Below are 21,909 nucleotides of genomic sequence, written 5' to 3'. Positions count from 1 at the left end.
GAAAACTATCCCTCAGTCAGGAGTGAATTTTATACAACAGTGAATGTTTCTGATAGAGGTAGAGACCGCGATTTACAGCAGATGTATATTTTCCCTTCTTAGGTTTTACTGCTGCACTATACTGCTCCAATGTTAAGAAAGAGAATAGAAGGAACAGTCAGACCAATAAAATTGAGTGATCAGCATTGATGCAGCTAAATATCTTGTGAGACATCCAAGGTGAGATAATTTCTTTCACAGACAAGCTGAACACCGAGTGAGTCACAAAACTCACACCTCATTTACCTGCCAAACGCATGCAGCTTCATTGTCAACAGCCAGCACTGTCAATGTTTTAACAGCAACTTGACTGATTCATGCACTGAACCAGATAGTTAGATCAGCCTCAGTTGTATGCAGGTTTATCAGCCAAAACACTGTGCTGAGATGAGAGGTAAATACCTGATCAATATAATTACAATCAATGAATGCTTTACGATTAGTAGACAGTTTAATGTAGGTGATCTCAGTCCTTCTCAGCTGTTGAAATCTAAATATGAATTTTCTAGAAAGATGGTTGGCAACATGTCCGGTGTGGGTTATTTTTTAAAATTCTAAAACAGAAAAAAAAAAAAGATAGTTGAACAGTAACAGTACAACTGTGTGAAGTATCTGCTGTAAGCAGTAGTTTGGAGAAGCAGCCAGACTAACATATGTTGACAGATGCCCATCTGATTTTCCTAACAGAAACAGACTTCTTGGTTAAATGAAAATAATTTTAAAATCTAAAATTAACTGGGGGAGTGTGCAGGATTTGGGACTTAACTGTACTTCCCAGTATCTTTTTGGCAAACAATTTCAACAATGATCCCATAATAAGCCAACTTCACTGTACATTTTTAGGCTAAGCCTAGTTTAAATAAACATAAACACTCAACTCACTCTGTCCATGTCAAGAAAAAAGACTCTTGGTCAAAACCTTCTATATAGCAATGCGATTTAACCATCAAATGCCTGGTTGTAAACCTCAGGGGATAAACCTTTTAGAGCTTCAACTCTGTATAGTATGAGACTTTATGAGGTCTAGGAACAGGAAATCAAGGACATCTCCATGGCACTCAATAAAATCTCTCTGAACAACCTCAACAGCAAATTGTATAGATCCTTTCAACCATAAACCAAATATTTCTGATATATCAACACCTATTACATTCAAAATGAATATTCATTAAATATCTGGGAGCTAAAAAAGAATATTTGCTTAAGAACAATAACAACACAACCAAGTGTGTACCAACACTTCTGCTACCTGTTGTCCAATGCGCCATCCAAAATGGTTGCATAAACATTTAGGCTGAGGTGTTGATTATTTTTCAAAAAGTATCCCACAACAATTCTAGACCACACAGCTAGTGATGCAGTTTACCACACCATCAGACCAAACTTGTTTAAGAAATGCTGCTTAAAATTCCTTTTGCATCCACTAGAGAAGCAAGACAGACATTTTGACAGCCCTTCCAGGGCAATGGAGAGTCGCATCATATCTACGTGCCTTGACCTGACATAATAATTTAATGCACCGCGGTTAAGCCAGTGAAGTACTTGTTGAAACTCTCGGCATAGCTGGTTCCACCATAATTAACACATTGTTTTCCCTTTAACAGGGTGATTCCACAGTCAGGTTATATCTTCTGGTAGAGCTGTGAAAAGACTAGCAAAAATGCAGACCAAGCAGCTGAGACATTCTATTTATTTGACAGGATGTGAGGTGAGAAACAAACTGTAACCATTGGGTCATTACTGCTTCTGCTACAAGCCACCCACTTACAGGGTGATTACAATTCACAAATGACTGTACTGTTATGAGACTAATAAACAGAGAGGGTGCCCTATAAGCTGAGGCTGCATGTTTTCCCCTTTCTGTCTTTGCCATTTCCTGATTGAAAACTGTAATAAAGGCTGCTAGTGTCACACAATCTAAATTATAACAGCAAATGTGTCCCAATATTCAAATTAAAATGGATTAATAAAATGCTTTTTCATTTTCAAAATGAAGCTGCATTTTTTGACTCATAAATAAAATAAAAAATCATTCAAACTGCAATTTAATTTTCTTTTCCAAGACTGCTCAATTTGTAAATTAATTAAAATGATAAATAAAATAACATTTTACATTTCATTTAAAAAAGGTCTCAGCAAAAAGTGACCAAAATTCATTTTAAAATATCAAATTTGAAAATTAAAATGTATTAACAGGCTTTTTCATTTTAAAGTCATAGCTGCAGTCTTTGAATCATAGATGAAACTGCTAATAGATCTTTCAAACTGCGTTTTCATTTTTTCTTTTTCAAGCCTGCTCATTATGTGACACAACTAAAGAGCAAACTAAGAGGAAAATGCTTTTTCGTTTTCATGCCTGCGCCCGGAAAAAGTGTTCCATAAAACAATTTGACTTAGCCATTCCAAGCAGCGCAGGAGGGTGACATCAGTGGCAACTCTTCTTCTCCTGCCCCGGACCGCACCATTATGCATCTTGTACATTAGGTTGCAGAGACTGCACACAACATGGCACTCCCTCATACCATCGCACAAGCCTTGTGTTTGCAGACTCGAAGACCACAGTTTCAGACCTGCAGTTCCATATCTCTTCCACAACCGCGCCATCTACAGGTCCTTCTCAAAATATTAGCATATTGTGATAAGGTTAATTATTTTCCATAATGTAATGATGAAAATTTAATATTCATATATTTTAGATTCATTGCACACTAACTGAAATATTTCAGGTCTTTTATTGTCTTAATACGGATGATTTTGGCATACAGCTCATGAAAACCCAAAATTCCTATCTCACAAAATTAGCATATCATTAAAAGGGTCTCTAAACAAGCTATGAACCTAATCATCTGAATCAACGAGTTAACTCTAAACACCTGCAAAAGATTCCTGAGGCCTTTAAAACTCCCAGCCTGGTTCATCACTCAAAACCCCAATCATGGGTAAGACTGCCGACCTGACTGCTGTCCAGAAGGCCACTATTGACACCCTCAAGCAAGAGGGTAAGACACAGAAAGAAATTTCTGAACGAATAGGCTGTTCCCAGAGTGCTGTATCAAGGCACCTCAGTGGGAAGTCTGTGGGAAGGAAAAAGTGTGGCAGAAAACGCTGCACAACGAGAAGAGGTGACCGGACCCTGAGGAAGATTGTGGAGAAGGGCCGATTCCAGACCTTGGGGGACCTGCGGAAGCAGTGGACTGAGTCTGGAGTAGAAACATCCAGAGCCACCGTGCACAGGCGTGTGCAGGAAATGGGCTACAGGAGCCGCATTCCCCAGGTCAAGCCACTTTTGAACCAGAAACAGCAGCAGAAGCGCCTGACCTGGGCTACAGAGAAGCAGCACTGGACTGTTGCTCAGTGGTCCAAAGTACTTTTGTCGGATGAAAGCAAATTCTGCATGTCATTCGGAAATCAAGGTGCCAGAGTCTGGAGGAAGACTGGGGAGAAGGAAATGCCAAAATGCCAGAAGTCCAGTGTCAAGTACCCACAGTCAGTGAAGGTGTGAAGTGCCGTGTCAGCTGCTGGTGTTGGTCCACTGTGTTTTATCAAGGGCAGGGTCAATGCAGCTAGCTATCAGGAGATTTTGGAGCACTTCATGCTTCCATCTGCTGAAAAGCTTTATGGAGATGAAGATTTCATTTTTCAGCACGACCTGGCACCTGCTCACAGTGCCAAAACCACTGGTAAATGGTTTACTGACCATGGTATCACTGTGCTCAATTGGCCTGCCAACTCTCCTGACCTGAACCCCATAGAGAATCTGTGGGATATTGTGAAGAGAACGTTGAGAGACTCAAGACCCAACACTCTGGATGAGCTAAAGGCCACTATCGAAGCATCCTGGGCCTCCATAAGACCTCAGCAGTGCCACAGGCTGATTGCCTCCATGCCACGCCGCATTGAAGCAGTCATTTCTGCAAAAGGATTCCCGACCAAGTATTGAGTGCATAATTGTACATGATTATTTGAAGGTTGACGTTTTTTGTATTAAAAACACTTTTCTTTTATTGGTCGGATGAAATATGCTAATTTTGTGAGATAGGAATTGTGGGTTTTCATGAGCTGTATGCCACAATCATCTGTATTAAGACAATAAAAGACCTGAAATATTTCAGTTAGTGTGCAATGAATCTAAAATATATGAATGTTAAATTTTCATCATTACATTATGGAAAATAATGAACTTTATCACAATATGCTAATATTTTGAGAAGGACCTGTATTTCCTTGTCTGAGTTAACATGGACGGCGAACGGAAAGTAAGTATTAAACAGGCAACAAAACTGTGAATGAACACATAAAGTATGGAATTAAATAGTAAACAAAAAGTGTGAAGTAACTCATATTTTAGATTCTTTAAAATAGCCACCCTTTGCTTTGATTAACAATAATAATAATAATTTAGACTTTACTGATCTCACAAGGGAGAAATCGACATCTGTATTTTAATCCATCACTGTGGGCTGCCACTGTGCCTGGGGAGCATTCTGGGGCTAAGGGTCTTGCTCAGAGACGACCGACACAGATGGAATGGGTGTTCGAACAGGCAACCCACCAGTTACATGACGAACTTTTACAACCTTGGCTCTATTGATTTGCTCTCTTGGTATTCTCTCCATGAGCTTCAAGAGGCGGTCACCTGAAATGGCTTTCCAAAGAACCTTGAAAGAACTTCCCAGAGGTTCATTGAGAGATGCCCAAAGGTTATTATTTCAGTCAATATTCATGTTACCATGTATGTTTTAAACTATATAAATTGATATCACTCTGTTACCTATATTTTGAGAATGTATTTTAGAAAAATATTAACTTGGACTACATAGGCTCTCTCTTTCCATCAAGGTGCCATGAAGCAGATGGCCTGAGATTGCTCAGTCTCTCTATCACCTCCCTCTGAATCCATCAGGGACGCATGTCTGAAGTCATGTTTGAATTTCATGAAGTAATGATGTTATTATAATACAAGGTTCATCAGGACTTGTATTAGCTGGGGATGTGACTACATGTAATAGATGTGTATACATGTATTATACTAGATATGTATACATGTATTATCAAAATCGTTTGCTGAATTTCTCACATTTCTCAGGACTTGACTTTCCCGCTATCAGCTGAAGCACGTGAATGTTTCTATATATACATTATTACATATTTCTGTGTAAGCATAAAGCATTTATTACTATTTAATAGTTTAATATAATAAACTTTCAAACTGTTTGGTATCGAGGTGCACTAAATCTCTAAACTATTACAATCAGTGCTTTAATTATCTTTAATAGCTGCTGCTAAAAAATACCTCAGGCTAAATTGAAATCAGAAGTAGCCTATTGGTACCCAAAGGGAAATTCTTTCTATTTATTTGTGTAAAAAAAAATTGAAAGATTCTTATTTCAGTCAGAAAAATGGGACTGTTGCAAAAACAAGCGGTCTAGACCTGCAGGACTGAACGTGCAGGACTGAAACTGAGATTTACGGTCTGCAGAGACGTACTATTAGATTTTGTTGCCGTTCCAGGGCAGTGGCGGCTTCCCTTAGCAGCTCTGGTACAGACTGGACATGGTGATTTCCCACCGTCACTGAACACAATCTTCGCGCTCTCATTTTGTCTCAGGGGCAATGCACACCACTCCCTAATGTACAAGATGCATAATGGTGCGGTCTGGGGCAGGAGAAGAAGAGTTGCCACTGACATCACTCTCGTGCGGTGCTTGGAATTGCAAAGTCAAATTGATTTATGGAACAATTTTGCGGAAGCGGGCATGAAAACAAAAAAGCATTTTCCTTTTAGTTTGCTCTTTAATTGTGTCACACAATGAGCAGGATTGAAGAAGAAAATGAAGATGCAGTTTGGATGATCTATTAGTAATTTCATTAATGAGTCAAAAAATGCAGCCACTACTTTAAAATGAAAAATCATTTCTGTTAATACATTTGAAATTTGACATTTCAAAATGAATTTTGGTCACTTTTTGTTGAGACCTTTTTTTTAATGAAATGTTAAACGTTATTTTATTTATCATTTTAATTAATTTACAAATTGAGAAGTCTTGGAGAAGAAAATGAAAATGCAGTTTGAATGATTTATTTTTAATTTTATTTATTGGTCAAGAAATGCAGCTTCATTTTGAAATGAAAAAGCATTTTATTAATGCATTTTAATTTGAATATTGGGACACATTTGCTTCGATATTAAATAAGTCAAGAGTTGTTTAGGTTGTTAAGGTTTACGCAATGGTTAAAATCTATTCCCATCAATTAAAGTGGGTTTCAAAGAAGAAAGAAAAAAAGATATGTGTTCAAACACCCGTGCAACATCACTACTAGTTTGTTTCACACTTGCTTAGTCATTTATTTAGTTATAGAAAATGCTTTACTGAGATCATATGGCTTAGATATTCCCAGCTGCCCTGGGAGAGAAGCACAGAGTGCAGCAGAAACACTATAGTCAAAACTCGTTACAAAAATGAACACAAAGCACCACACACAATTAATTGGAATCACATGGAAATATGGTATAAGCTAAATTAGTAATTAGTAGTTTCAAAAGACAGACTAAACATATTAGCCTTGGCTTACCATTTTAGCAAATGTCTCCACACAAAAACATAATCAGCAGGAGCAAGACGTGCAGCCATGTGTGTCAAGTCAGATGTAGCTTTTGAAACAGATGATGAAGCTAGGTTCAGAACATTAGTAGAATTTTTAATCCAGTTAACCGTGTGTAGAGCGATATATTAGGCTCTGGTTGGGATAAAACGTTTTTCACTGGTGAAAAAAATCAACACTATAGGATCTAGAACGTTAATACTAATGTAGATCACGTTATGCAGATGCAACATGGTGTCCAATGTTATTGTATAAACACTGCATTGAATAAAGTTTGGACTGGAAAAATGCAGAACTTTACATTTGTTTGGCCTGTGACATTCTCAACACAATGATTTTTTTTTTTTTTTAAATCTCTACTTTGTGAAGCATATTTAAAAATCACTGTATGTCTCATCAACCCTGTCCACAAGGGCAAATGCAGCAGAAACGGGACAGGAAGGGCAAATGCAGCAGAAACAGAGTCCCTTACACCACAAAACACAGGTTCAGAACAATCAGTCCTTCCTAGCAGTGCTCTTTCCACTGCTTGTATACTCATCACTTATGTCTGAGTCTGGCCTTTATGTCGACTTGCACTATCCAGCCTGCTCGGGTTCTCTCCATTTTGTTTCAAGATAAGAAACTGTAGCCTATTTAATCTGTGGGACTAAGTGACAGATAAATGGATTGTTGTGCACATTGCAGTGGGAGCAGACCACAATGTGCACAACAAGGCATGGATAAGGGCTAACGGAAAGCAAAAGTATAACATGACCATCGGGGTCACCAACATGGTTTAAATAAGATTTATTGGACACAAAGACACGTGAACAGCATGTGTTTGAAGTATAATGTTATTATTTAGAAGGATTTGTTATGGTTACTTCCTGGATGCAACACATCATTCGGAGAAAGATTTAAAGTCCAAACATATCTATATAAATGTGCTATAGGGTACTGCCTCTTCACAGAGCATTATGTACACACCCGTAACAGAAAGGTATACAGCAGTCAGGTAGCTGCTAACTATAATAGCTGTTATACTACGTGAGTGTGGTTGGTACTGTCCCAACCACATCCTCCCATCACTTCAGAGAAATTGTTTTTTAAGAACTGAATGCTCTGATGATAAGAATAACAGTGCCTTGTTACCACTGCAATCTAAGCTTTATAACCACCATCTCGCTGAAGTATTTAAACAGTTGTAGCTGGTAAGAATAAAAACACTTGCTCTACATGCAGATGAAGGCATGGTGTGCAGCGGCTTTTAACTGCTCCAAATTGGGGAAATCTCAGTTTCTCACAAGCAGAGAAATTCATTTAGCAACCCAACAGCTTCATCTTTAAAGAACAATGTGATGTTGTGTGCTTTGCTAGCTCCTTTTGGTTTGGTTTTTGAAGTATCAGTCTCATTTGTTATGGATGACATGTTTTGGTCCGTTTCCAATCATGATTAAGGGCTGCGCATCACAGACCTTGGTAACAAGTTCCCTTTATGCTTAAACAGACATTCGTTTTGGCTTCAATTGATCTCGATATGTCCCTACTCTGACTCAATGAACATTTAACCCATCTGTGTGCTGCATTGCTAATCAAATGCAACAAATGTCACGTTAAAATGATTCAAGGCACTTTCACTTCTTTCTTGTATCTCGTTGTGACGTCTTGCAGCGAGCAGTCTGACATGACAGCAGTACCATTTAGGTCAGTAAGCATTTTCATGATTTCTCCTTTGGCACTGGACCCGTGTGCTTATAGAGGGTATATAGCCTACAGCAACAGAAAAAAAATATTTTGAACTTAGGGGGCCTTTGTATGCCAGTTTTTTTCCTCAAGTGACTTGATCTAAACCCCAGCTGTCTTTAATAAGAAGTGGAAAAAGACAATTTATTTTAATTAAGGTGAATCTGTGTGTCTTGACTCACTGAAATGAATCTCTCTTAATTAGTCTGGGAACTAAGACGGGGTTTTTATGAGATAACAATTAGCTCGACAGAAATGTCAATATTGCCCCGTTCAATATGCAGGTAGAGGTTGAGTTAAGGTCCAACAACAACATTGTGTCAAAAATGTATTTTCTGTAAAACCTGCTGGCAGAAAGATTTTCCTGACTTATCCACTCATATATTTGATAATCTTATTGGGCAATCAAGTTTCTAAACATGAAAACACAAGAAACCTTTGTTTATAACATGCATTCTGATAAAGTCCGAACAAACAAGCAATATATAGCCATGTCCTCTTGAAATCTTTAGAACTAACTAGTAATGTTAGTTTTTTATAAACATTTTATTGATCAAGACAATCCAGTTTTCTGTATTGGCTGAGTTTAGAATATCTTAATATCTTTAAATAGCCTTTTTGTTTACTTACAGTTCTTAGAAGGAAATTGAAATCTGCTAAAACTTGTATAAGTAGGTCAGAGCTTCACAAAAATCTGAATTTGGCAGCAAAACTGCAATCAGCGTCTCAATAAACCAAAAGCTTTTCAGCTAGAAAACAAAAACCATCTTTTCTTTTCTGTAAAAGTGGTTCCGTGTGTTCTTTTACAATGTATCTTAAAGTAAAGCCTTTAAACAAGACAGACTGCACTCAAATGATACTGTAAACACAATGATAATAACCAAGAGCTCCAAAAAAATCAACAATAAATCCAGGTTCAGGATTATCATTTGCTTAAAAGAAACAATGTTTTTGTTTGTTTACACTGAGTTTGCATGAGTGGAGCTGGAACTTAAAAAGGGAAGATAATGTAGCACATGGAATCAGTCAAGGTCCAATAAACTCTTCAGTCCAACTCAATCAATCAAAGCTTTGTACCTGTTCAACATAAGGATCGTTACACAAACTGAGGGAGAAAACACCTGTGACCTCCACGGTTCACATACCGCATGTTTCTGCCTTTTCATCTTAGAGTTTCTACTGAAGTAAATATTGTGAAGTTACTGATGCTTCCTCTCCCTTCACCTGAAGCTACTTTTACCTAAAGCAGCAACACATTTATTCTAACAGTAATAGGACACCGACAACAACATTTTCAAGTGCCTTAACATGAATGAGTTTATATTTAGGATAAAGAACAATCTGCCTTTTCACCCTGATGGTCCTCCTACTGGAGTTTGTACAACATCTGGTGATATGTTTTACCACACGTGCCTTTTTAAAAGAAGCATGGCTGTAGTTAGGAAGAAAGTAGGGTTTTAGGCTGATGGAGAAACTTGAGTAAAGCTTTGTTTGACATGTATAGACTAAATCAGCGCTAGAATTCAATACTTCTAAATACCCAAAAGTAATAACATAACTTGTTGGCACTTGCTTTTGGAAGCATTAAGGTGTCCAAAAACAGTTTTAATTTGAAGACATAGTAATAACTTCAGAATTAACTACAATTATGGAACAACATTGAAGTGGAAAGTATTGACTATACACCCATACTGTTGCTAAATAGACAAAATTAGGCACAAGGCTATATTTTTACATATACACTGCTCAAAAAAATAAAGAGAACACTCAAATAACACATCCTAGATCTGAATGAATGAAATATTATCATTGAATACTTTGTTCTGTACAAAGTTGAATGTGCTGACAACAAAATCACACAAAAATCATCAAAAGGAAATCAAATTTATTAACCAATAGAAGCTTGGATTTGGAGTCACACACAAAATTAAAGTGGAAAAACACACTACAGGCTGATCCAACTTTGATGTAATGTCCTTACAACATGTAAAAATGAGGCTCAGTATTGTGTGTGGCCTCCATGTGCCTGTATCAGAATCAGAATCAGCTTTATTGCCAAGTTCGTACATACAAACAAGGAATTTGACTCCGGTACACTTTGCTCTTTTGTTCTGTTTTTGCATTACAGACTATACATATTTACAATGTACAATATACACATATATAATAAAAAGGTGCATTTGCAACATCTGTATGCTGTTGTTTTGTACTTTATTGAATGTTCATCAGAGAAACAACCTGGGGAAAGAAACTGTCTCTGTGGCGGCTGGTTTTAGTGAACAGTGCTCTGTAGCGGCGGCCTGAAGGTAAAACTCTAAACAGTTTATGTGCAGGGTGTGTGGGGTCTGCAGACATTTTAGCAGCTCTTTTCCTGACCCTAGACCTGTATAAGTCCTGGATGGAGGGAAGGTCAGCTCTGATTATTCTCTCTGCAGTCCTGATTATTCGTTGCAGTCTGGACCTGTCCTGTTTTGTGGATGAGCCAAACCACACTGAGATGGATGAAGACAGGACAGATTGAATGATGGCAGTGTAGAAGATAACCAGCAGCTCCTGTGGATGGTTGAACTTCTTGAGTTGCCTCAGAAAGTACAGTTTCTGCTGGGCCTTCTTTCAAACAGTGTCTATGTGTGAAGACCATCTCAGGTCCTCAGAGATGGTGGTTCCTAAGAACCTGAAGTGGTCCACGGCCGATACAGTGTTGTTGAGGATGGTGAGGGGGGTGTATGGGGGTGGTGTTCTCCGAAGGTCCACCACCATTTCCACAGTCTTGAGTGGGTTCAGTTCAAGGTAGTTCTGACCGCACCAGTGTACCAGCCGATCCACCTGCAGTCTGTATGCAGACTCATCACCATCCTGGATCAGTCCAATGACAGTGGTGTCATCTGCAAACTTAAGGAGTTTCACGGACGTGTCCGATGAGGTGCAGTCATTTGTGTACAGGGAGAAGAGGAGTGGGGATAGAACACACCCCTGGGGAGCACCAGTACTTATTGATCTGGATCAGGAGAAAATGCTCCCCAGTCTCACCTGCTGCTGTCGGTCCGTCAGGAAGCTGTTGATGCACTGACAGGTGGAGGCTGGGACGTTGAGCTGGGTGAGCTTCTGGTGGAGGATGTCTGGTATGATAGCGTTGAAGGCCGAGCTGAAGTCTACAAACAGGATCCTGGCGTACGTCCCTGGACGGTTGAGGTGTTGCAGGATGAAGTGTAGGCCTAAGTTAACAGCATCATCTGCCGACCTGTTTGCTCGATAAGCAAACTGCAAGGTGTCCAGCAGGGGGCCTGTGATGTCTTTCAGGTGCTTCAACACCAGCCGCTCAGAGGATTTCATGACCACAGACATCAGGGCTACAGGCCTGTAGTCATTTAATCCTACAATGGTGGGTTTTTTGGGAACCGGGATGATGGTGGATTGTTTGAGGCAGGAGGGGACCTCACATTTCTCCAGTGACTTGTTGAAGATCCTTGTGTAGAACGGAGCGAGTTGATGTGCGCAGGCTTTCAGGCATGATGGGGAGACGTTATCAGGTCCTCCAGCTTTCTTTGTTTTCATGCGCTGAAAGAGCCTATTTACATCTTCCTCGGAGATCTTTAGTGCAGGCGGAGGATCTGAAGGTAGGGGGTTGGTTGTTTTAGGGTCAAATTTGTTCCTGAATGGGATGTGGAGGGGATGATTTGAGGTGTGAATGGCTTCTTGTCATGTCTGCAGTAGAAGCCATTCAGACGGTTGGCCAGGAGACGACTCTGTTCAGTATGGGTGGGGGGGCTCCTATAGGCAGTCAAGTTTCTCAGACCAGTCCATACAGCCGAAGTGTCACCAGTAGAAAGGCTGTTCTTAAGCTTCTCACTGTAGCTTCTCTTGGCTGCTTTGATCTCCTTTGTAAGTCTGTTCCTGGCCTGCCTGCAATCTCCACTGCTGTGAGCTTCTTCCTTATCCCTGCGCAGATTCCTGAGGTGTGGAGTAAACCATGGCTTGTTGTTCCCAAAGGTGCAGAAGGTCTTGGTCTGCACACACATGTCCTCACAGAAACTGATGTATGATGTCACCCCATCAGTTACTTGGTTTAGGTCAGTGGCCGAAGTTTCAAAAACAGTCCAGTCTGTGCATTCAAAGCAGGCCTGTAGCATCTGCTTTGATTCCTCAGTCCACTTCTTAACAGTGTGAACCTTGGGTTTGGAAGCTCTTAGTCTCTGTCTGTAGGTTGGGATGAGGTGGATTAGATAATGATCCGAAAAACCCAGAGCAGCCCTGGTAACAGCATGATATGAGTCCTTTAAAGCTGTGTAACAATGGTCCAGTGTGTTTTTGTCTCTGGTGGGACACTTAATATGCTGTTTGTATTTGGGGAGTTCATTGGAGAGGTTTGTTTTGTTAAAATCTCCCAGTATTATGATGAAAGAGTCTGTGTATTTTTTCTCCACGTCTGTAATCAGCTCAGTAAGATGTTTTTCCGCGGCAGAAGTGCAGCCATGCGGTGGAAAATATGAGCAGATTATTATAAACGAGGAAAACTTTATCGGTGAATAAAACGGTTTACAGATTATGGAAAATGACTCCAGATCAGGACTACATGTTTTTCCCAGCACTTTTACGTCTCTGCACCAACCTTCATTTATATAAAAGCAGATTCCGCCTCTTCGCTTCTTCCCCGATAGCTCCACGCTGCGATCCGCTCTGAACAGCTGGAAGTCCGGTAACAGCAGTGCGCGGTCCAGGATGTTTTCACTCAGCCATGTCTCGGTGAAGCAGAGAACTGCTGATCCGCGGAGGTCCGTGTTTTTACCGGTGAGGAGAAGCAGCTCGTCCATCTTGTTGTTTAGAGAGCGGACATTTGCCAGGTGGTTTGAAGGCAGTGGTGTGCGAAGTCCTCTTTTGCAGAGCTTTACCAGCGAGCCAGCACGCTTTTCCCTTTGACGCAGTATCCCGTATAGTGCCGCTGCTCCGCTTGCCAGGAGCTCAGTGAACTTCAGATCGATGAAAGATCCTCCTGCTGATCCTCCGTGCAACAACTAGGCATGCTCCTGATGAGACGTCGGATGGTCTCCTGAGGGATCTCCTCCCAGACCTGGACTAGAGAATCCGCCAACTCCTGGACAGTCTGTGGTGCAATGTGACGTTGGCGGATCGAGCGAGACATGATGTCCCAGATGTGCTCAATCGGATTCAGGTCTGGGGAACGGGCGGGCCAGTCCATAGCTTCAATGTCTTCATGTTGCAGGAACTGCTGATACACTCCAGCCACATGAGGTCTAGCATTGTCCTGCATTAGGAGGAACCAGCATATGGTCTCACAAGGGGTCTGAGGATCTCATCTTGGTACCTAATGGCAGTCAGGCTACCTCTGGTGAGCACATAGAGGGCTGTGCGGCTCTCCAAAGAAATGCCACCCCACACCATTACTGACCCACTGCCAAACCGGTCATGCTGAAGGATGTTGCAGGCAGCAGATCGCTCTCCACGGTGTCTCCAGACTCTGTCACGTCTGTCAGATGTGCTCAGTGTGAACCTGCTTTCATCTGTGAAAAGCTGGTGTTCTCTGGCAAATGCCAAGCGTTCTGCACGTTGTTGGGCTGTGAGCACAACCCTCATTTGTGGACGTCGGGCCCTCATACCATCCTCATGGAGTCCGTTTCTAACCGTTTGTGCAGACACATGCACATTTGAGGCTTGCTGGAGGTCAATTTGCAGGGTTCTGAGAGTGCTCCTCCTGTTCCTCCTTGCACAAAGGCGGAGGTAGCGGTCCTGCTGCTGGGTTGTTGCCCTCCTACGGCCTCCTCCACATCTCCTGGTGTACTGGCCTGTCTCCTGGTAGCGCCTCCAGGCTCTGGACACTACACTGACAGACACAGAAAACCTTCTTGCCACTACTCGCATTGATGTGCCATCCTGGATGAGCTGCACTACCTGAGCCACTTGTGTGGGTTTTAGAGTCCGTCTCATGCTACCATGAGTGTGAAAGCACCACCAACATTCAAAAGCGACCAAAACATCAGCCAGAAAGCATAGGTACTGAGAAGTGGTCTGTGGTCCCCACCTGCAGAACCACTCCTTTATTGAGGGTGTCTTGCTAATCGCCAAAGATTTCCCCCTGTTGTCTATTCCATTTGCACATGTGAAATTGATTGTCAATCAGTGTTGCTTCCTAAGTGGACAGTTTGATTCCACAGAAGTTTGATTTACTTGGAGTTATATTGTGTTGTTTAAGTGTTCCCTTTATTTTGTGAGCAGTGTATATTAAGTTTCTAATGATAAGGTTAAGTCAAAATAGCAAATAACTGTACCCTTAAGAACTCACAGTTCCGTATCTTCCGAACAGAGATCTTAGCTCTCAGACTTCAGGTTTACTTGCAGATACCCAAAGTAGGATGGGATGCAGATCTTTCAGTGATCAGGCTCCTCCTGTGAAACCAGCACCCAGTTTTGGTCTGTAGGGAGGACACTCTGTCTACTTATGAGACTATGATTTACTGCTGCCATTATATTTTTATTCTTTCTTTCTTGTCCTCTCTCATAGAAAGTACTCCTGGCCATATGCTGATATGCTGTATTCGCCTCAGGGTTTTGGTTCTACTGGAGGTTTATTTTTGGTAAAAGGGAGTCATTATTCTACAATGTCACCCTGTGGTTACTTAAGAAGGAGGTTGCATTAAACTGACAATTAAATGGCATGCCCTGGTTTCCTTAGATAACTTTGTACCAATTGGCCTTGTATATCTACTGAATCTGACCAAGTATGGTGTAATTGGGTGGAAATGGTCAGCGTGTAATTAGATTTGTATATAATTTAACTGTTTTGAACTGAATCTGGATTAGTTTAGATTGAATTGCACTGTCTATAATTGTATATGAATTGGACCCATTTTGTTCTGTAAAGCTCACTGAGATGATTCTTTGTTGTGAACTGATGCTATATAAATTAACTGAGTTAAAATGGTCTATCCAAAGCCCACACTGCTCCCTGTAATCACTCAGAGAGCATCACTAAAAGACATGAAGACATTTCCTGTACTGCATCTCGTTCTTTGTACTGCACGGTGAAAGCTACAGCAGCACTCACAAGGTGTACATTACAAAGCTGCTGATTATAGCAACACCAACATCTCTCCGAGACTTTCAACATACTGTCAACTAAATCAATGCGAGGAAGTGTCATCATATATGGTGTCCTTAAGCAATATTTCCAACAGTAGGTGAAAGAAGTAAAACACCAAGTTTAGACTATAAACTAAGACTGTACGATCATTTCATTATGATCTCCTTATATAGCTTGTGTATATAATCCTCATGAGCTACACGTCTGTATGCTCAACAGCAGAGTCATGTCTTGGTCAGAGGTTTTCTGAGGTCAAGTTTTTGTTTTATTCCCAGCAGTATGAGGCAGTCAGAGCTCCAGTGTGCTGTGTCACTATCATAAATGAGAGCAAATCCACATGAACATTTTTGTAGCCCTGCATACTATTTTAATAAAACTACACTTGTCCACATTAATCATGTCCGAATCTAATTTTCCATTCACATCTTCCGATAGAAACATAAACACTTGAAACCAGACTTAAAATTGCAGCAAATGATTGTGAGAAGTTTTAAAGAAAATATTAAAAAAATTATCATCTGACATTCAGCAAACGATTTAATCTGACAGTAAGAAGAAAATGGGTTTTGTGTCATTCTGCTAGAACATCTTCAGTGGAAGTTTGCAATGAATCCTTAAATGTATCTAAAAAGCATGCTGACAATAGAGCTGGACAATTTCTTTATTTTGATTGTTTTTCAAAACTTGACAGAATTATGGGAGAACATGGAATATAGGCAAATGAGTCAGAAAATTACCACATTCACAGCTAGTGACATATTGAACTACAAAACCCATTTGCAATACTATTTAAGAGTGGAAATGCTTAAAAGACATAAATAAAGCAAATAAAATTTACACTACTGGTTGCAATCTCATCTCCATCTTGTAAATAATGCATAAATAATGCTGGCTCCACATGCTGCCTAATCGGCCACATGTATGGTCTGTCTTATTGAATTTCAAAGCCTGTCCTTATTTTTACAGTCACTCTGGGTTTTTCATTTAAATGTTGTAGTTGTTTCAATGCCCAGCACTGCCTGGCCATGATCCACCTCGTTAAATACTCCAGTTTGGTTTTGCACATACAAATACTCTCACAAACACACCATCTTCTTGTTTTAGAAGTCTGGATATGATCTTATCATTTTGTTTTGAGAAGCCCAAGTGTCTCCTCTGAAGTAATTTGATAGAAACCAGGATGCTGTGGCATGTAAACAGAGCACCCATGGCCCTAAACAGTCTCCATTGGGTCAAATCACAGAGGCTGAGAAGATTAGAAGTTACTTGACATAATCGAGAATGTAATTAAATCCCCAGGTATTTAAATAAACTCGTAACAAGGCCTATCACATTTAATGTGAGCACCAAACTCCTTAAAAGGACTGACTCTACAGAAAATCTCTCCAGGAGGAACCGGTCAGAACTCTTTAAGAATTCCTTTATTCTTATGTGGATATTTTGGAAATATTACTTGAGACAGTTGTCAAATAAATTGGCACACAGATGAGGTCACTTCCATCAGGACAAAAGTGTTTAATCAGTGGAGAATAGTTTTTCTTTAAAGGATCTAATGTAAAACAAATGACTAGCTCTCAACTGTATGCACAATCTGAGTGATAATCCTCCAGCGCAGCAGGGGGCAGTACTGGAACTGTCCTGCATTCAATAAAAGACACTAGCTGGCCATATAGAAAATTTTAATAAAAATAATAAACAGATTTTCAAAAAGGTTTGCTTATTAAAAGCGGGTGATCGGTATCAAACATATGTCTACAAATAGCATCATTATGTTTTTGAATATAGCTGAGACAAAACTATTCATGTTGTCTGTGTCCAAATAAGCTTAAGATTATTGTGTGTATGGCAGGAGGATCCTACCCAACACCACTAACTGCTAACACTCTTCTTCTGCTACAATTAATGACCTGTGGCTGTTTTTAATTTTATCGACAGGAAGTCTATTTGTTTAGAAATGATACTGTAAATACTGCAACACGTGTGTAAATGTTGATTCCATAGCCTGCCAATAGCCAGATAAAGACTTAGAAGTGCATTTATTGGCAGAAAACAGGCCATATTGATCAAACATCAAATGTTTCTGCTTTTATGCCCATCAACTTTATTTAACAGTGTAGCCACAATCAAGTCCTAGTGCATGCTAGGACCCAAACCTTTTTGTCCTAAATGAGTTCATGTGTTGATTCTTTTGTCTTATTGTGAGGTTAATAACTTTCACTGAGTCCTTATCTATTTGTTCAATGCTTAGATCACTGCTCCATGATGAAACGTTAGTCAAATTGTGTATTGTATCATTAATCAAATTAAGTAAGGTTAAAAATCAATTGGAAAGCCTTAATATGCCATAAATTACAGTAAGTAATAATACATTATCTCACTTCTCTAAGCATGATGACCATAATACCACGTGCCCATGAATTTCTCAAGTAAGTTTAAACAGTATTAGGTAATGGATCCTGCCCAAGCTTTATGCAACCATCTCTCAACTGAAAGTTGCATCAGAAATATCAGATACTGTGGTTATGTTGTTGCTTTGTTAGGTCAAACTTTCCGCTCCAGGCTGTGTGCGCATGAATGCAAGAAAGGGGTGTTTTAAACTTTATTTAAATACTTTTTCCACTTAAACTCCATCAATCGTTGGCCTACAAAATAGCATACTGCAGGAAATTGTTAGTTGTGTAAATAAGTAACACACCTTCTGTTTCAGGTTTGACCTAATACTTTTAAATGGTAACTCAGTACAGTATTTGTTTAGTTCTGTTTCTGCCCTGTATGAAGTTCAAACTTCAAACAAAAACTATACCGACCAAATACAGGGTCCTTCAACATTTTTAGAGCCAAGTTATATACTTTTCCAGATGCAAACTTCTAGATTTCCCCCCCACATTTGTGGCGACATAATCTGGTCATCTGAGAACAAAGAGTTAACTTTTAACCTGCTTCAAGTTGGGCCCTTTTTCCTGCAGGTCCCACAATAACAAAACAATGCAATGCTAAAACTGGCTTCCAATTGTTAGAGTCTGGCATTTTGTCGTTTCACTGCTTTTGTTGCATTTGGACTAACTTAAATCACCTTTATTTCAAATTCTAGAACTCTTGGATTTGACAAATATGATATAGAGTACCCTAGACTAGATACCGATTTTTAAAAGCAGAGTCTCTAATGTTTGGTACCTTTATTTCATTCACAAAACTTTCTAAAAATTGTAGTTTTAGTGCTTTGTTTGCATTTCAGACCCATTTTAAGACAAAACAGGTAGTACAGAGGCTTTTTAATTTAATTTAGTAACTCAAAATCCAGAATTATGATGGGTAAAATGTTAAATTCAAGGTGTGATTTTTTTAACCTAATTATAGGCATGTGAAATGAATAAATAAACGTGAAAACCACTCTACTGGTTACGTTTTAGACTTTAATCCTTTAGAAAGAAGAAGCAAAAAAAGGTCTGGGAAAAAAACTCCATACTCAATTTTCTTATTTCCAAACTTATCCAGGCCTTACTGAGAACTAGTAATGGTACTAGTAACAAGTAATGGGCCGATATCCATTATCCCTGGATAATGGTCCGACATTATCCAGGGATAATAACTTCAAATTAAAACTTCTTGGTTTCCCAGTATTGCATGATTTAAACCAAACTTTAGAGTAAAAACTCTAAAGCAATAAATATTGTTCTAATGCTAAAATATAATAGCAGTTATAATCATGTTATGGATAGCATTAATTTTTCTTTATTTCGATTTTTAAAAGTGGACTTAAACAAAAATGCCTACTAAATGTAGTAGTGATTTATTAGTGCTTAATGGGCTGTTTTGCTATTCTGCTCATCATACATTAACACAAACATAAAAATGATATTAGTTGGGCTATCTGTTTGGCTAGAACCCATGTTCTCAATAAGAGTGATGGGTAGTAGTAACATTGACTGTTTTGGGTTGGTCACAACCATAAGTATTCCTAAACAGGTGAATTTGTCGGACTCCTGGTGCTTCTGCAGCTGTCTATGCTTTGTATCCTATCACTACATCAATCCCTCATTACCCATTACAGTTCATACTAGTTACTAATTCGTGACTACCTCCCAAAGTGGATTAGGAATGTAATATTGGTGGAATGTCTTCAAATCCCCATTCCATGTCAGTACTTAACAGTTGATAGTGAGGCGTAAATCAAGACACTAAAGGGTGATCTGAAAGGAGCTTTAGATATTTCAGCAGAACTGATCCTTATGTACCTAAGACAGACTGATTACTCTAAAGTAAGAAGCTTGAAGATTAGAAAATAAAGATTAATGTATTACTCAGTTAACATGCTTCCCTCTAAAATATCTCAGCCTTTATCATGAGTACCGAGTGCATCATACTCTCCAAACTGCAACATAAAGTACATTTATGTTCATACTCAGATCACTAGTATAATTTTTTTAAACGCTGTGTAACATAACAAATTTGACATAACAGATTGTGATCTGTACGTTTAGCCTAATCAGTGCATCTCTTCTACTAGGGAACGACTCGACTGATATATGACAATAAAAACACCCCATAATATAGGCTGTCTGGATCTCTTTACTGTCAGGGTCAAGAGTTTTGGTTTTCTCCTTCAGATCTGTCACATAACTGTATTTGTTTATGTTTGTATATCAGCACAAAGACTGTAGTTTCAATTACAGTCCTATTATTTACATTGGTGTTTGGATCTGACAATATACACACTTACAAATAACAGTGAAGAAATCAAACTCTGATTCGGACACAGCACAGGGTGTGTTCCCGATGACCTAATTATTGGTGTGTGGTTTGGGAAACACCTTGTTCAACACATGCAGTCACTCAGGAGGGTTATAACTTCACCACCAGAATGCATATACCCCAACTTCATAGATTACCTTAATAATGCTGCTCCTTCGTGGTATATCAGATTTGGCATCCGGCCCCACGGTGGTGTTGGCGTTTTCCGCTCCGGTTTGGCTGCCAGGTCTGAGCGGGGAGTCCGAGCACATCATATTTTCTGAAATCCCACAGTCTCCATTCAGAACCGAGACTTCGCAATGCGTCTTCCCCGCAGCCTCGTCGCTTGGCACGGTGGCGTGCCCAAAATTCACCGGAGGGAGCCTTCTGTCCTCCCCGAACTCCGCCATAGGCACTTCGATCTCTCAAACAACACACTACCCAAAAACAAAGGTTTCAGCGTCACTGAAATATCCCGCCCGGTCTTTTATTAATATTACTACTACTGTTGTTGTAAATTTTTTTTATCTCGGTGTAACATGTGCCGTTTCATCTCTTGGTGCTCCGGAATGAGGGGCTTCCTCCGTGCTCTGAGCTCCGTCTGTGAATGACAAATAGGATTAATGTTAACAGCAGCAAGAACCCTGAGAAGAAAGCACATTTTGTCTACACTGAAAGCGGATGTTCTCAACATAGCATGCGCCAGTCATTTTTAAAGGAAACTGGGGGTTTTTTGTATGAGGATCCCTTTTACAGTCCACAGATCACCCCTTTATTTTACTAAAAAAAAAAAAAAAAAAAAAGCCTTTCTGCAGGTAAAATAATCCTCTCACAATTAGCTTGATATGTCCCACACCCCCGACTCTGTATCTTACCTTCAGAGCTGCTTGGTCTCCCCATAGTCACCGCTCCTGGTTCTTCTGAAGTTGTTGCTCCAGCAGCCAGCAGAGCGGACTGTCGTTTGCTTTCTGTCAGCTCAGCTAGTTAGCAGGCTAACAAAGCTCACTCACTCACTCACTCACTCGCTCGGTAGTCGAGGGAAGTTAGTTTTGGTGGACGAACTAGCTAACACAAAAACCCGTCTCCGTCGGTGAAACGCGGTGGTCAGCACCAGTTCGGCTCGGTTTAAAGCGAGATAAAGGGCGTTGTTGAATCTGTAATCGTGTCACTGAATGAGTCGTTTCCAGGGAACAAAGTTGTGTATGTCTCGTGAACGCGCACGAGCTTTGTTGTCCCTCTACCGAATTATTGCGCACACCCGCTCCTTTTTCTGGGAGTTTCCGAACAAATGCAGGTGCTCTTCAATAAATCACAACATACCCTGAAAAGTTGATTTATTCTGTAATTAAAATAAAACGTAAAACTTGTGGGTTTATTGTACACAGGGTGATATTAGATCAGATATCAAACAAATAAACATGTTCCCTTACAGTCAGAGATATAATCACACAAAACCTCTCCTGTTTCAGATTAGAAAGAATTACCATAACATCTGAGTCTCACTGGGGTACAGCGGTGGATGGATTTTAAGGCAACAACTCCAACACACTCCGTCCTTCATCAAGGGATAATCAAAAGAAATTAGCCAAGACATCAGAAAGGGAATGGTGGACCTTGACAAGTCAGTATCCAGATCCAGTTATGTGCAAGAACAAACAACATGGGAATGTTCCTCCATCAGAAAGGAGATGGATAATTTAGTGCCTGACACTAGA

At 39.9% G+C, this 21,909-nt stretch overlaps 1 protein-coding gene across 2 annotated transcripts in view; it reads right to left on the bottom strand.

Moving 5' to 3' along the window:
* LOC124865451 (inactive phospholipase C-like protein 2) overlaps nucleotides 1-21,434 on the bottom strand; it is a 57,388-nt gene extending 35,954 nt beyond the window's left edge. Inside the window, exons 1-2 of one of the 2 annotated variants that reach the window (XM_047360542.1) lie at nucleotides 21,070-21,434; nucleotides 20,353-20,795 (exon numbers count right to left, since the gene is read on the bottom strand). In XM_047360542.1, the coding sequence (XP_047216498.1) occupies nucleotides 20,353-20,604 (252 nt within the window). In that variant the 5' untranslated portion in view covers nucleotides 20,605-20,795; nucleotides 21,070-21,434. The remainder of the gene's footprint in view (nucleotides 1-20,352; nucleotides 20,796-21,069) is intronic. The other variant, XM_047360541.1, reaches the window with a different exon arrangement.
* Between the last annotated feature and the right edge of the window lie 475 nt (nucleotides 21,435-21,909).

The sequence above is a fragment of the Girardinichthys multiradiatus genome, chromosome 3 (assembly GCF_021462225.1).
Source record: "Girardinichthys multiradiatus isolate DD_20200921_A chromosome 3, DD_fGirMul_XY1, whole genome shotgun sequence".
Lineage (NCBI taxonomy): Eukaryota > Metazoa > Chordata > Actinopteri > Cyprinodontiformes > Goodeidae > Girardinichthys > Girardinichthys multiradiatus.
Note: the sequence above shows the minus strand (reverse complement) of the source record. Positions and strands in the feature narration are given on the sequence as shown.